The sequence below is a fragment of the Cariama cristata genome, unplaced genomic scaffold (assembly GCF_000690535.1).
Source record: "Cariama cristata isolate BGI_N322 unplaced genomic scaffold, ASM69053v1 scaffold2023, whole genome shotgun sequence".
NCBI lineage: Eukaryota > Metazoa > Chordata > Aves > Cariamiformes > Cariamidae > Cariama > Cariama cristata.
In genome coordinates, this window is record NW_009606437.1 from 51,177 (window position 1) to 65,256 (window position 14,080).

Genomic DNA, 14,080 nt, shown 5'->3' on the forward strand with positions numbered 1-14,080 from the left:
GCCCATGTAATGATAGGACAGGGCAATACCTGAGACCCCTTGAGCTGGGAGAGAACAGTGATCACAGAAGCATAGAATCGTTTGAGTTGGAAGGGACCTTTAAAGGTCTTCTAGTTCAACCCTCCTGCAATGAGCAGGGACATCTTCAAATAGATCAGGTTGCTCAGAGCCGCGTCCAACCTAACTTTGAATGTTTCCAGGGATGGGGCATCTATAGCCTCTCTGGGCAACCTGTGCCAGTGCCTCACCACCCTCATAGTGAAGAATTTCTTCTTTATATCTGATCTGAATCTACCCTCTTTTAGTTTAAAACCATTACCCCTTGTCCTATCACCTCTTGACATGAATGTTATGGAGAGGAGGAGACGGGAATAGTGCAGACTCTCTTTACTGGAGGGTGAGAGTGCTTCTGCAGTGTCACACTGAGACTTGGAGGGAGGGTGACTGAAGGAGAGCAGAGGGAACAGGATTCCTACTGTAAAGGTGATAGGGAGAAAAGGAGAGGCAACCTACATGCGGGTATGGTGGGAAAGGTGGAGCAAAGCACAAGAGGTAGAGAGGACACACAAGTCCCTAGTGCGTGCTGTGTGTTGGGCCATCTGAAGCCTTGGCTATGATTGCGCCATCCCACTCCTCATTGCTTGCAAACCCGGTTTTGCAGGCATGGAATTGCCACTGCGGAGGAGGTTCCAGCTTTGCAGAGCTTTTGTCTTGACTGTGGCTTATGTTTATTTTTCCTGCTGTCCTTTTGATCATCGTTGCACACGCTGTCCTTCACAGAACAAATCTGTCCTAGGCAGTAGATGAAGTGGGGTCCTCTCTTCACGTGTGTGACCCTGTACCTTTGGTAGCATTTTTCAAATGTGATTTGGGATATTTCGTTTCCTAAACTGAAGATGGAAAAACTCATATTCTCTCATGTGGCCTCATCTGGACCACTGAAGAGTCATCAGCAAGGTTGAGATCAGCGGGTAGCTTGCATTGAGCTGACAGAGCCTAGTTTTGACCTGCATGAGGAGTGGTAGGGGAAGGGAATGCTTTACCACAGGTCTTCACAGGTATTTGCAGACGCAGGAGAATGGTGTGTCCCCAGAAGCTTGGGTTGTCCTCAGAGGCACTTGTCTTGCAGTGGACACTGGCCTTTTCTGCTCCGTCTGTCTCCTTTCTCTACGCTTAGTCCTGTGTTACTTACCTAGTCTGTACTCATCTCACTTGACTGCCCAGGCCCAGAATGCGTGACTACCATTTTCTTCCCTTTTCCCACCCACCCATTATAGTTCCTGTTCTGGTTCCCTAAATGCTGATTTTTATTATTTTTTTTTTTTCCATGAAAGCTTCGCACCCCTGCTTGTTATCCTCATCATCATCTCTGAATTATTCTTCCTATTTCAAACATTCCCCTCCCATAGTCCCTTTTCTTGTCTAACCTTTCTCTCTTGCCGTTTCTTGCACTTATTGATCCATCTCTCCTTACCCTGAGGCTTTGTGTGTCAGTTTTCATTCTCTCTGTATCCAGTTTTGATCCGTCTGCATAGCATCTGTTTTGCTTCTTCCTGTACCACTAGCTGATGCCAGCAGGAAGATCAGTAAGGGTGGAAGTGGGGTAGCTCCTAGCTCTGAGTCCAGCTGCTTGTCCCACCAGTTACTGAGGAGGCCCAGTTTTCTTCAAATAAGGATGAGCCTTGAACATTTTTAATTTCCAGCTCTGAGATGTCTCAGTAATACTGAAGTGTAGAGGTGATACAGCTACTCAAAGAAAAGGCTGCCACCAGTAGGGACTTGGTGGATTTTGCTAGTCTGGCCCTCAGAATTGGCCTAGCAATTTTGACTAAAACTAGGCCTAAGCAAAAATTAAGCCAAGGAAAGCATGTGGCATGGAAAACTTCAGCCTAGATGCCTAGTCAGCAAAGTTATAAGCAGCTGAACAACCAGATCCTGCAGTGAAAAGTGTCTATACCAGATCTACATGTTTTACAGGCATAGGTACAGCCATCATTTTTTGTAGGAGCTTTGCAAGGTATTTTATAGTTTGCTTGCTGTGTTTTTAGGCATTTGAGAGCACTCTGAAGTCGTGGGAGGACAAACAGAAGTGTGAGTTGTCCCGACCCTCCTCTTTCTCTCTGCAACCAGAGATCATGTCCGAAGAAGAATCCACCCAGATCAACCAATTTGGTCAAGCTGCAGGTGCTCTGATCCACAGGTGCGACTCAATTTGCTTTTGATGAATAGAACTCTCCTTTGGTGCCTGAAGTTCCTGTCCTACTCCCTGTTCCTGGAGATGTTTCTGTTCACTCTTACCTTCTGCAGTGCTGGTCCATGTCACTGGGGGTAGCATCGCTCATTATGCACTGTCCCAGCTGCATGAGGACTGAAGTTGAATAAACTTTCTTAGGTCATTCTGAACAAAAAATATTACTTTCATGAGCAAATGTGGATCCTTTAATCCTGAAAGAACCCATTATCTTTGAATATCAGTGATTTTTATGAGAAATTAAACAAAGGCCTCTCTAGGAGCTCAAATGGCAAGTTGAGTTCTCATAACCCTGGTGCCCGGCAGAGATTTCTGGAAGAAGTCACTGTATGCTCATCTGTTCATCCTTTAGTTGGGCGTTCACCTCCTTTGTCTGGGCCTCTGAGAGAAAATTCCCAAAGTCACATCAGAGAAGTGTTAATTAAACTACCAGATGTGCAGCTGTCTTTCACATCAACATGGCCATACTAAGCAGTCTAGGTTGTATTTCAAACTGATCCCAACTTGTGTGCAGAATTGATTATGCACCTGGAGTTGTGCATGTGAAATCTGCCTTGCTTTGCCTATGCATGCTCACTACAACAGGGAGAATTGCCCTGCTTTGCCAGAGGCTGTGCCCCTACCATGCTTAATCCCTGCTCTTGTCACTCAAATGGGTATTAAAAGGAGATACCCAGTCAGAAAAGATCTCCTGCTTTGAGCATATGCTGATGCAATCTGTAATTCTCTCTTTAGCATTCGGGAAATAGCCCAATCCTATCAGGACATGGAACAGGAGCTTGCCCATGCTGTCAATGCCAGCTCCAAGTCTATGGACAAAGTCTACGCTAAATCCAAGTCTACAGAGGTACTTCGCTCACTTGGCATCTCCCATTTCATCCTTGTTCCATAGCTCTTGGTTTTCCTTTCTGATTGACCAAAAGTAGGCCTTGCTTGCCTAAGACTTCTTCCTTTTGTCTGCTCAGACCTCTGCGTTTCCAGGCTTAATTTGTGCATGAATTGCTTCCCTGCAGGGTCTGAACTGCAGCCTTGTTGTAGAGATGGTGAATAATGTCAAAGCCCTGCATAATGAGACAGAGCTGCTGCTGGCAGGCAAGATGGCGCTGGTAAGAAGCACAAAGCAGGAGTAAAGCAGCCTCTCACTTTCTCTCCTCTCCTACTGTTGCCTTGGCAAGCAACATTTTGCTGGTCTTGATCTTCTTTGTCTTTGTAGCAAGGCAGTTTAAATGTTATCATCTAGGAATTCGGATGGTGTTGCTACATAGGCGTGATGAGCAGTCAGGCTACTTGTGTGGAGTTTGGAGCTCAGGAGAGATGAGAATCGGTAACTTGGTAACGTCTGGGCAGAGTGCCTGCTGTGCACTTCCTTTTAAAAGGAGGAACTGCTTTGTTAGCTAGGGATTTCAAGGCAAGGGCCTGACGGCATGTTCCGCCATATGGCTTTTAACTCAGCTTTGCTTCCATTTCTGATCCAGCAATTAGATCCTCCACAGAAGGAGCAGCTCCAAGCAGCCCTGGCAGACATGGACCTCCAGCTGAGGAAACTGGCAGACATCCCTTGGCTGTGGCAGCTTATGGAGCCCTGTGATGAGGAGGTGAGGAGGACCAAGGCTGTATTTCCCTAGCAGTTCTCTTTTTCACTAGTTGGCTGTGAGTGTTTGACTTCCTGTGAGTATACGACTGATGTGAGAAAAAATCATTAAGAAGGAAACTTGACTCCCTGGGGTTAAAGAAGGTAAGTTCCTGCTAAGGTCCCTTGCCTGACATGGGATCAACTTTCTCTGTTTCCTTTCCTGTCTTCATCAGAATGAGTTTAGAGGGTTTATTTTTTCTCTTTTACAAGGTCCTGGAGCTGAGCTTGAAGTACTTGTTGCTCTTGGTCTGTTCCAATCAATTTATGGCTGCCTGATTTTCTCTTTTTGTTCTTACAGAACCAGATGCTGGATTATTCTAAACGCAGCCGCAGTGGCAAATTCCGCCTGGTGACCAAATTTAAAAAGGAGAAGAACAACAAAAATAAGGAGACTCATAGTAGCATGGGATTGCCGGGTACCAAGTCTGCTCATTTGATGTGTCTCTTTGACGTCAGTGTGGTCATACTGCTACCTGTTCTCTCTCTGTTTCCTCTCACGTTCTCTACTTCTTCTGTTTTGTGTGCATCTACCTTTTCTTGGAGGTCTAGTCTGTCTTTTTCATGTGGCAAAATAGCTTATTGCTCCGTTCTGTGTAAGTCATGGTCCCTCAGTACCACGCAAATATTCCTGAGCAGAAACAGGAGGTACCCTCTGAAGAATTCTGCTTGTGTCCAGACATTTCCAGAGATATTTTAGGGGGTGCTTAGTACAGTGAATTTGAGGACTTCGGCATTTTAGGTGTCAAAACGACTGCGGGGCCCAAGTCCGCGTAACTCCAGTCTTTTCACTACTAATTCTCTGTGATATGGTTAATGATGTTTTTCTCATTGATTCACCCTTAGGCTTTAATCAAGTTTCATGTCTAATTGGCTGGAGATCAGCATCACCACAGGTGCACCCTGACCTTTAATCCTACTTGTCAGTAGATAAAAACTGGCCATGAATCAACAAATTGCCATTCCAGACACTTTCTCTCCAATTGGGTTAGTTGATTTTTGGTTTATACTCTCCTCATGAAGACTTTCTTCTAAAATTCAGAAGTAGTACGTGTTCTGTGGGCTCCTGGGTCCTGTCCTCTGCCATGGAGTTGTGGGTACAGTCTCCTTCTGTCTGACAGGCTGGTGCTTATTCATTGCCTCCCAGAACTTGGGAGCTTTGTTATTCTCTTATTTAGAGGCTGCGCAAGAAGGTGGAAGTCTAAACTCTCCCTCTCTCCCTCACACTTGGGAGTGAGAGGTTGCCGTCTTGTTTACTGAGCACAAGTGCTTGTACATAATAGCAAACTACCCTGTGCTTGATTCTTCATGATACATTTTGTGAATCTCTTGTTTTGTAAACAGAGAAGTATCAATGAACTTACTCTTCTTAAATGGGGGAGGCCGTAAACTTTAAAAACCACATCCAATCCCATCAAAACAAACATGCGCTTCCTCCTGGCTTTACTGCAGCTAGCCTCTGCTTAAGAGAACACCTCTTACTTTTCTCTGCCCTACCTCCTTTGTTTGAGACTGTAGTCCTTGCCCTCCCCTTGGTTTGAGGCTGTGGTACTGCTTGCCCTCCTTCTCTTGGCACTGAGTGCGGCTGGTGTCCTCATCTCTCACTGTCTTCTGGGATTCTGGGTATTCAATGCACTCCTGCTTTTCCATCTCTAACAGTTCACCTCTGGGGAACGGAGGAGGTTGCGGCCTGGCTTGAGCACCTCAGTCTTTGTGAGTATAAGGATATCTTCATCCGGCATGACGTCCGGGGCTCTGAGCTCCTGCACCTCGAACGGAGGGACCTCAAGGTACTTTCATGATTGGCTCATGACAAATAGCCAGCTGCATCTGCATGACCTTCTGTGCTGAATGTGCTTGGAAGTGGTCTGCTCGCTGTTCATTCCACGTGCCTCAGCAAGATGAATGGGTTCATTGCGGCCTCATTTTCTCACCATTTCAGGTCACCTGATTTTTAATAGCAGGGAGGTAGAACAGCTAGTTGAGGGACCAGCTGTCCAATTCTGCCACAGCTTCCTGGAGATGTAATACAATCCAGCACACAGATTGCAGGTAGTGTTCTTGAGAGTCTCTGAATTTAATGATGGAATGGAAGTTTTCAACTTCTCAGCTGCTGTACCATCTTTGCAGAACATGCTGTGATTGGGAAAATTTGGTTCTTATGTTGTCGTGACTGGACAAATAGGTCATCGCATTCCTTTGTTACAAGAAAAGCAATTATCATGGTGTTTGATGAGGCTGCTAGATGGAGAGAATCTTTTAAAATAGTGCTTAGTAAGCACATTGCACAACTTTTCATCTCCTCACCAAGAGATGCTTTCTCTACAGAGAAAAATTGAACGTGATGGTTCTTTGCTGTGCACGAGGCTTGTGTCATCGTTCTGGTGACTTGCATATAGCAGAAAAATACTTTGTTGTGAAGTAGTGCATGGCATTTGTTGAATGCCCCCTGGATCTTCATTTGTGATTTTGACCATCTTCCTGTTCTGAGGTTTGCTGTAATCTGCGTAGCCGATTCCTCTGAATGCCATCTGGCTACAGCCTGTGTTTTGTTGCATGGTGCCTAAGTGTTCACACATTTATTTGATGTGAGTGGGTGGTTCTTCCTGCATGCTTTGGCTACTAGCTTAGGTCCTTGAGATCTGCATGCTCTTCCTGTTCTCCTGCTTTGGCCTTTAGCAGTCAAAGCAATTTGCATTTCTGGCTAATGGTCCACAGTTGTTTTCTCTCTGTTGCTCTGTGCCTGCTCTGTGTTCATTACCCTGTCATGCTCTGATAGCTTTTTTGACACATGGTTTGAGGTTCCGTATGTAACCATCAGGTTTGTAATCTTTTCTGGTTGGTTTCCTCCTCTCTTTGTAACTGGCTGACTAGTTTGTAACCATTGCTTGGCTGCCTGGAATTTCCCCCCTGCCTTTCTCCTAAGGTAAGGTTTTCTCTTTTCTTCCAGGACCTGGGTGTGACCAAAGTGGGTCACATGAAGAGGATACTGCACGGGATCAAGGAGCTGAGCCGGAGTACTCCTGCCAGCGAGGCTTAGCCTCTGTTTTCACAGCCTGTGTCTACCATTCCCCCTAACTGCACAGCAGTCACCTCGCGGAGCAGATGTGCTCACAACTGTTTCTACTGAACAGCCAAATTGTAGCTGTTCAGAGCCCATATCAGCCAAGCATGGTGCTACCATTTTTCCTGTGGGGTACGACTGCATCCGGTCGAGAGGCACCTTGTCTGCAATCAGGCAGAGCCTCCCAGAAGAGAACTCACTTGCTGTTTGAAGAACCATGTCCTCCAGCGTGGGAAGTTCTGGTTCCAGTGACAGTGCAGGACTCCTGAGAATTGCAACACAGCTACCTTTACTGGATAACTTCATCACAGTAGAATTATTCAGGGCAAAAGATATATCGGCCAGTCTTAGTTCAGGAGCATCTGACAGTCTTTGCAGACACAAAACTTTCCCGCTCATGTGTGTGTCACACCTGTATCTTAGAGCATTTAAGTGGGACAAAGCTTGTCCTTGTGTCTTACCAATCCCTTTTTAATGCACCAGTAGTTGCATGCGATTTGCATCAGAAATTCAAAGCCAGTACAGACCTCTTGCCGATGAATACCCAGTGATTCTCTCTCACTTATGCCTTGCAACAAACAATGCATATGGTTCAAACAGCGGTTCGCACCAGCTTACAGGGTCTTCCGCTGGGCCTGGCTCTCTTCTTCCAGCCAGTGGCAATGGTACAACCTTTAGGTTTTCGGGCATCACAGACAACTGTTCAGAAATTCCTGGCAGTAAAAAAAGACAAAAATCTGGAGAGCCAAAAGATTACGGGAGATCAGCTCTGACATTCCTCCTTCTGAATTGATCTTCAGGAGACCAGATGAAAGGGAGAGGAACACTAACTAGCTGTTTGGGCTGTGCGAGAAATGTAATGGAGTGAGATTTGGAACAATTTGATCCGTCTTGGTAGGGGGAGCAGCATGACTGGCAACGGCCCTGGCCACCTTCGTGGCCACAGACAACAGAGCTGTTCCTTTACTTTAACTTGCAGTGCAGAAAAGTATTTCTGTCACAAAAGATAGGATTTCTCTGTAGTACTTGCATCTCTTCACCTGTCTTGGTTCTAGTGGGTTTTGCACTTTGCTTCTCTCTCTTGCTGCCTTGCTCCTTTACTCCAGAGTGGATACCAAAAGATTAGGGTGACTCAGTCCTCCTGGGTTGTACCCGAGAGAGATACCGTGTCCTGTCAAACATCAGGGCTCCTGTAAGAGCACTGAGAGAAGGAGGATTGTTACTGAGCAGTTGAGCATCATAATGCAAACTGGAGTATGCTGGTAAATTGCCTTTGGTACCACCAGTAGTAGAGCATGAAAAAATCAGTGCCTCTGAATCAGCGTTCCTAGATGGCCTTCAAATTTCCACTGTATTGCCTGACCCCAATTGGGTGACTGTTAAAGCCTGAAGACCAACATACATAGTTATATTGCCATGCTTATCACTGCGAAGGGAATTCGGGAACATTCAGTGCTGTAAAGCTGGAGAAAAAAAGCAGGAATTTTTAATTACTTTGTCGTTTTGTATGTATTTATTTTTTTTTATTATTACAGAGTGGCACCTATCTGGCTATGGCTGCAGACAGAAAAATGGCCACATACACAGTGGCATAAAAGATAATTTCCTGAGGACATCATCATTCTTTGTTATTTGTAAGGATTTTATCAAATTGACATCAGCTCTCTAGTCTAGCAACAATCAGTCAAGTTATTTTATGTAAAGAGTTGTCAGCTTAAAAAGGTTATGGGATGATTTCATGCTGGGCAAACTCCATTGCATTCTTTAAGATTTCACCAAGGATTATTCTGACTCTGGTTTTAACTAGTTGCCCTTCACCCACGTGTTTCTGCTCAACCTAGCGAATGACAGGGTTTCCTCATAAAGTTAACAGAAGACTAAACGTGCTTGATCCAGCTAGCAAAATTTCTGGTATAAATATTGTAGGGACTGAGCAAGAAAGATGTTCAGCTTTGCCCTGAATTTGTTTCTCCTATCTATGCATTGGCAGTTGCTTCCACAGCCATATTTTTTCTTCATCACTACAACCCCCCCTCACTATGTTGAAATCACGAGGTATCGATGAGTAAGCATTATAGACATACTGTACTTTCCCACTTAACTTGTTGAGGGCACAGAGCAGCATCTGCATGAGAATGAGGAGAAACCTCCAGTAAGGAGAGCTCCAGGATGCAGCCGTCCTCGCTGGTGACAGTAAGGTACAGCCCACTGCCGGTCCCCAGGAGTGTACGTGATTAGGACGTTCGCACGCCTGCCCAGGAGAGCGCAGGAGGGAGCACAAGGCAGGTGATAACTATGGAGAAGAGGTGAGATCTGTGTTTGTTCCTGTACATGGTGAAGGAGCTGTTGTTGCTGTGAAGTTTCTCCAGGCAGCCTCATGGTTCAAGATGCATAAACAATATGCACTTGCCTTGCTTGCATAGTTCCTGGGGGATTAAATTCTTGCCTCAATAGAAACGGCTCCTCTCTGTTCTTTCTGCTCAGAGTGACAGGAGAATCCAAAGAGTTTATAGGTTCAGGTGTGTTCCTTAATCTGTGCCGTATCTGTAGAGGCCTGATGGCCATTAGCCATCTGCTGCGAGCGATGATGCCTGCACAGACCAATCTTCATTTCTTTTACTTTTATGATCTGTCGTGTTGATGGGTTCAGATCCTTTTTGTGTACGTGCACGTTTTATCAAAGAGTTGATAGCCAGTATATTCCTGTCTGTTGCTTACTAGAGGCAGGGAGGGAGTTCTACCTTCTTTTAAGAGCTAGAAAATGGGATCCCCATTTAACCTGAGTGCCTTTGAATATATATTAAGGTTTCTATCTAACAAAAGGGTCATAGCTCTATGTATCTCACTCAGACTAATGCAGATTTCTGTTGCAGAGATTTTGTGAATAGATGAGGACAAATTGTGTCAAATGTCAGTGAGAGCTATCTGCAAAGTAGGGAGCCAGGCTGAACTTCTGGCTACATTATTCCGAGTTCCTCTTCTGGCATCTGATAATTTTTTTGTAGGAGAGAAACTCAGGAAAGACAATTAGACAGTAAAAAAATCTGCTGCTTTGCCAAAAAAGAGACTCTCCTGCAGTCTCAGGTAAAACACCAGCTTGAGAGAAGCTAGAACTGCACATATCGCATGTATGTTTAGTCTCTTAAAAAAAGTGCTACTCGTGTGAAAGCCGTGCGGCACCTTCTGTTTATCACCCCTCACCCTTGGCAGTGATGCTGGGGCAATGTCTGCAGTGAGCTGGGCATACGGTTTCTTCTGCTAGGAAGAGGTTTCAGTACATTATCTCACATTCTGGCGCTGCCCTGGATATTTAGCTTTAATGGCAGATTCTGGGGAATAATGTACCCTGTGTTATGATGTTTTGGTTAAGTGGGATTGCATGCAATGGAGACTCGAGGGAGAAGCATGCTATGAAGCAGCTATCGGCGGCATCCTGCTCTGGGCTACCTTCGGGAGGGCTGTTAGCGCTAGCGCAGCCTTTCTGGTTTTGCTTGTGGGATCTTCGTGCTGAGAGCACGCGTCCCCCGCTGTGGCAGGAGCCGGCTCTTTGCAGCAGAGGGGAACTGTGATGCTTGGTGCCCAGAGGTGCTGGCCTTGACCGGGCCACCCCGAAGCCTCCAGCTCTGCCGAGGCCTTCAGTGCCAGTCCTGGGAATGTTTCTGCACCCAAATTGTATGGAAAGCTTTGTTCATTGTTTTAGTATTATTTAAAAATGTGCATACTATCTATGTGATTTAAAAAAAGACTGTTTACACGAAACATTTTGTATCTTAAGATGTGTGTACTGTAAAAAGAAAAAAAAAAAGAAAGGGTGAAAAATGATGTTTTTCTACAACTGTCAGCAGTGACTGCATGTCTGTATCATCGTCCACCGACCGTTGTTCCTCAGGGGTCTCCCCGCCGTTCCTGTGATCCTGTCAAAAGCATAGGGAAGCAACTGAATCCCTGTACAGTCTTGGGAAGAAGGTTTTGTGCCTTAAGAATGGGGCCTGCTTCCCTCCTATTTATTGTGTTAATTTATACAGTGATTATCATGGAAATGTCTCTTGTATTTTTTTTTGTACATAGTTTACTGTTGATTGTTGTAAATACGTTTTGCTTGTATATAAAGTAAACATGTTTCTGAGCTTCCAGTAAAGATTCTCTGTTACTGATTTCATTGTGTGAGAGGGCTGCAGTGCCCGTCTGGTGGGAACCAGCTAATAAAAATGTGTGCTGTGATAAAATGGCTTTATCCTGAGTTGCATCAGAAGTTCAGAGCTGTTCGTTAGAGAGGAGTGAAATGGTAAACGTGATTGTTGCAGGTTAGTTTTGTGGCACTTCTTTGCATTGGTTTAATTGGCATGGAGCAGAAGACATCATGTAGTTTATTTTTATTAGCTATATCTCCGCAGTGAGCAAGAGAAGAGACATTTTAAACATAATGGTTCTACTGCTGTTCATCCTGATCATAGCTCCACTGTCTGCAAACCCACAGCTAGATGGGAAGACACTCTCAGAAACTCAGCCAGGGTGTTTGTTAGTTACTTCCATGTGCTCGTAGACCTCTCATCGGGTGGGGTGGTGTGACCACGTCTTCCCAGTCATGGTGGGGCAGTGCCCTGATGAGAGGGGAGCGGTCATGTCTCTACTCTGCTTGGGCCTCTGTGCATTCAGTTTGTTGCCGGTGATATATACAGTAACTGGAAGAAGTGACAGTGTGTTTACAAAAATGTGGTGAGAAATTCATTTTCTCATGAAATAAAGAAATTGACTGTCATAAAATAACACCTGTAAACTTGAAACTAAAAGATTTGGAGATGTTTGGGTGAGCAGTCCATGGATCAGATTGTGACGAGCTTTCTCTTCTGTCTGTACAGATTGATGTGTTCATAAGATGCTGACAAGAAACTTTGGCAGATTTAAACTGAGAGGATGGTTGTAGAATTCCGTAGTTGTTGCAAAGTAAATGGAAAGTAACTTTTAATGGTCGTGAATATTTTCTATGTGACAAAGACCTTCCTACTTGATAGTTAAACTGAAGGAATTACTTTGTGTGGAGAGAGTAGTTTATGTGATGGGAACATAAGAAACCATACTAATGTTATATACTGTTGCAAGATGAAAATGGTAAAATTGATCATTAAAATGTTAGTTACCTAGTTCTAGTAGTAAAGAGGAAAGAAAAATTTTGCATTTGCTCACAGACTCCCTGGACTTGAGTGTCAGGCTCTGTATTAAGTAGCACTACAGGAAACGTCAAAGAAGACAGCAGCAGAGAGACAGATACACTTTCTTCTCTGATACAGGTAATTCATTTTAATCTCTTTTTAATTTATGTGGCAGAAGTCAATAGCAAGAAACTCTTTGCCCCACTCAGTGTATCATTACTGGGGTATCAGACCTCTTTCTCAGGGCTGCCATCCTCTTGGTTGGATTAATAACTACTTAATGGATCTTGGAAGGGTGGAGTGGGTTGGGAGGGTGGTGTGCTGTGAAGACCTTGAAGTACCAATGAGGTTTTTTAACAAAAATGTGTTCTGCTGGTGTTTCCCTTGTCCTAAGTGTTGTTGAGTTAGCAGGTTTTATGTGTTTGGGTTTTTTAATACAGTGTAAAGCGTCGGGAGAGTTGAGGAGAAGTTGAGGAGATCTGCTCCCACTGAATGGGCAGCACTGCAGACGAACAGGTTTAGAAGAAGCCGTGTCATTCCTTACCTGTAAAGCAGCTTCAGAATCATAAGGTAAATTCCTTCTTTGGTTGCTGTGTGCCTGGTTGGGATGAATAACTGTGCGACCACCAGCTGGGCATCGAGCAGCTTGAAATGCTTAATTCTCACGTGGGCAGAGTGAAAAGGTTCTGAGACGGTGAAAAGTGACATTTTGTGTTAGTAAGAGCTAAAAGATAGCGGCAGTTCTCTAGCAACTTCTGTCTGAAGAGTTCCAGCATTGTGCTGGCTTACCAAATGACCTAGAAGGTAGTAAGTCTTTGTCTTCACAAGAAAGGAAGAGGTGGGGGAGTTTGCATATGACCTAAAAGATACACCACTTCTGTTGACATCAGGGTACAATACGAGCCAGTTGTGGCCTGTGGCTTTTCCTCAGGGGACGAGGGAAGGCGGTGACTGCAGGCCTTTCGTCCTTCATTATCAGTAGGTTGGCTGATGGGCTGCACTGCTGACAGGCAGAGGTAGAACAAGTGGTAGGTCTCCCTTTTGTTACAGGCTGTGCACACCTGCAGCCTCAGGCGGGAGCGAGCAGATACCAGCCAGGGAAGTAACAGGCTAGGGGGGGACTGTCACCGGAGCAGCATGCTCGCTGCACAGGTCATCAGATTCCTCTTGCTCCCATGTTGCAAAGTGGATTCACAGCAGCACTTCCCAGCGGCCTGCGGAGGACGTGCTCCCTACCACGTCGGCTCTCCACAGAGGTGTTTCTGTCTTCCTGGCAATGTGTGCCTGTGCTCATGTGTGAACGGTGCAAAACCTTGGCCTCCAAGGACCTTTTCTTTTAAGGGGAGCAGCCTGAGGTGACTAATATTTCAGCTTGGTTTCCTTAGGGAAGCAAGAGCGGTCTGGTTTGTCTGGTGTTGCGTGTGTCAGGCTGTCTTTCCCCTTTTAATGCCTGTTTGGAACTGACTTGTCTCATTTCAGATAGTTCACGGGAAGAGATGTCTCGCAGAACATTACTTTTCTACAAGTCTTGGAAGAAATCAGTGCTCAGGATAACAGTGCTCTGGCAGGGAGAGGCTCCAATGTGCATATAGCAAGTAGGCTTAGTGCTTTTAGTGCTCAGTGAATTACTCCCATTTGTTACAAATTAAAAGCTGTTATGGTGAAGTAGGAAGAGCTGATAGATGCAACACAAGATTGATTGCTGAAGAGCTGTGATTTTGAGGCCTTGTAGCTTTGCCGCCCCTCTATCGAAATTTACATCTGTCTAATTTATTTAGTTTTGGGGAATTTACATTTTAAATTACAATTTCAATTTGGAAAAATTCGAAAGGAGTGATTCAACACTCCTGACTAAGAAGCTAAAGGCTAAAAACACATTTGAGAGTTTTCCAGAAGCTTTCTTGTAGAAGGGGCAAAACAAAAGCATTTGGCTTTTTTATACACAGGGGAAACAAGAAGAACAAAATGTGCAGTCTGCTGTGCTC

General features: G+C 44.9%; 1 protein-coding gene across 1 annotated transcript in view; it reads left to right on the top strand.

Moving 5' to 3' along the window:
* The window catches only part of LOC104158639 (diacylglycerol kinase delta-like), a 43,340-nt gene extending 35,955 nt beyond the window's left edge, over positions 1-7,385 (top strand). Inside the window, 7 exon segments of the mRNA XM_009696349.1 lie at positions 2,049-2,200; positions 2,987-3,098; positions 3,265-3,357; positions 3,727-3,846; positions 4,183-4,300; positions 5,541-5,671; positions 6,832-7,385. Coding sequence (XP_009694651.1) covers positions 2,049-2,200; positions 2,987-3,098; positions 3,265-3,357; positions 3,727-3,846; positions 4,183-4,300; positions 5,541-5,671; positions 6,832-6,921 — 816 coding nt within the window. The 3' untranslated portion in view covers positions 6,922-7,385.
* Positions 7,386-14,080: the final 6,695 nt, after the last annotated feature.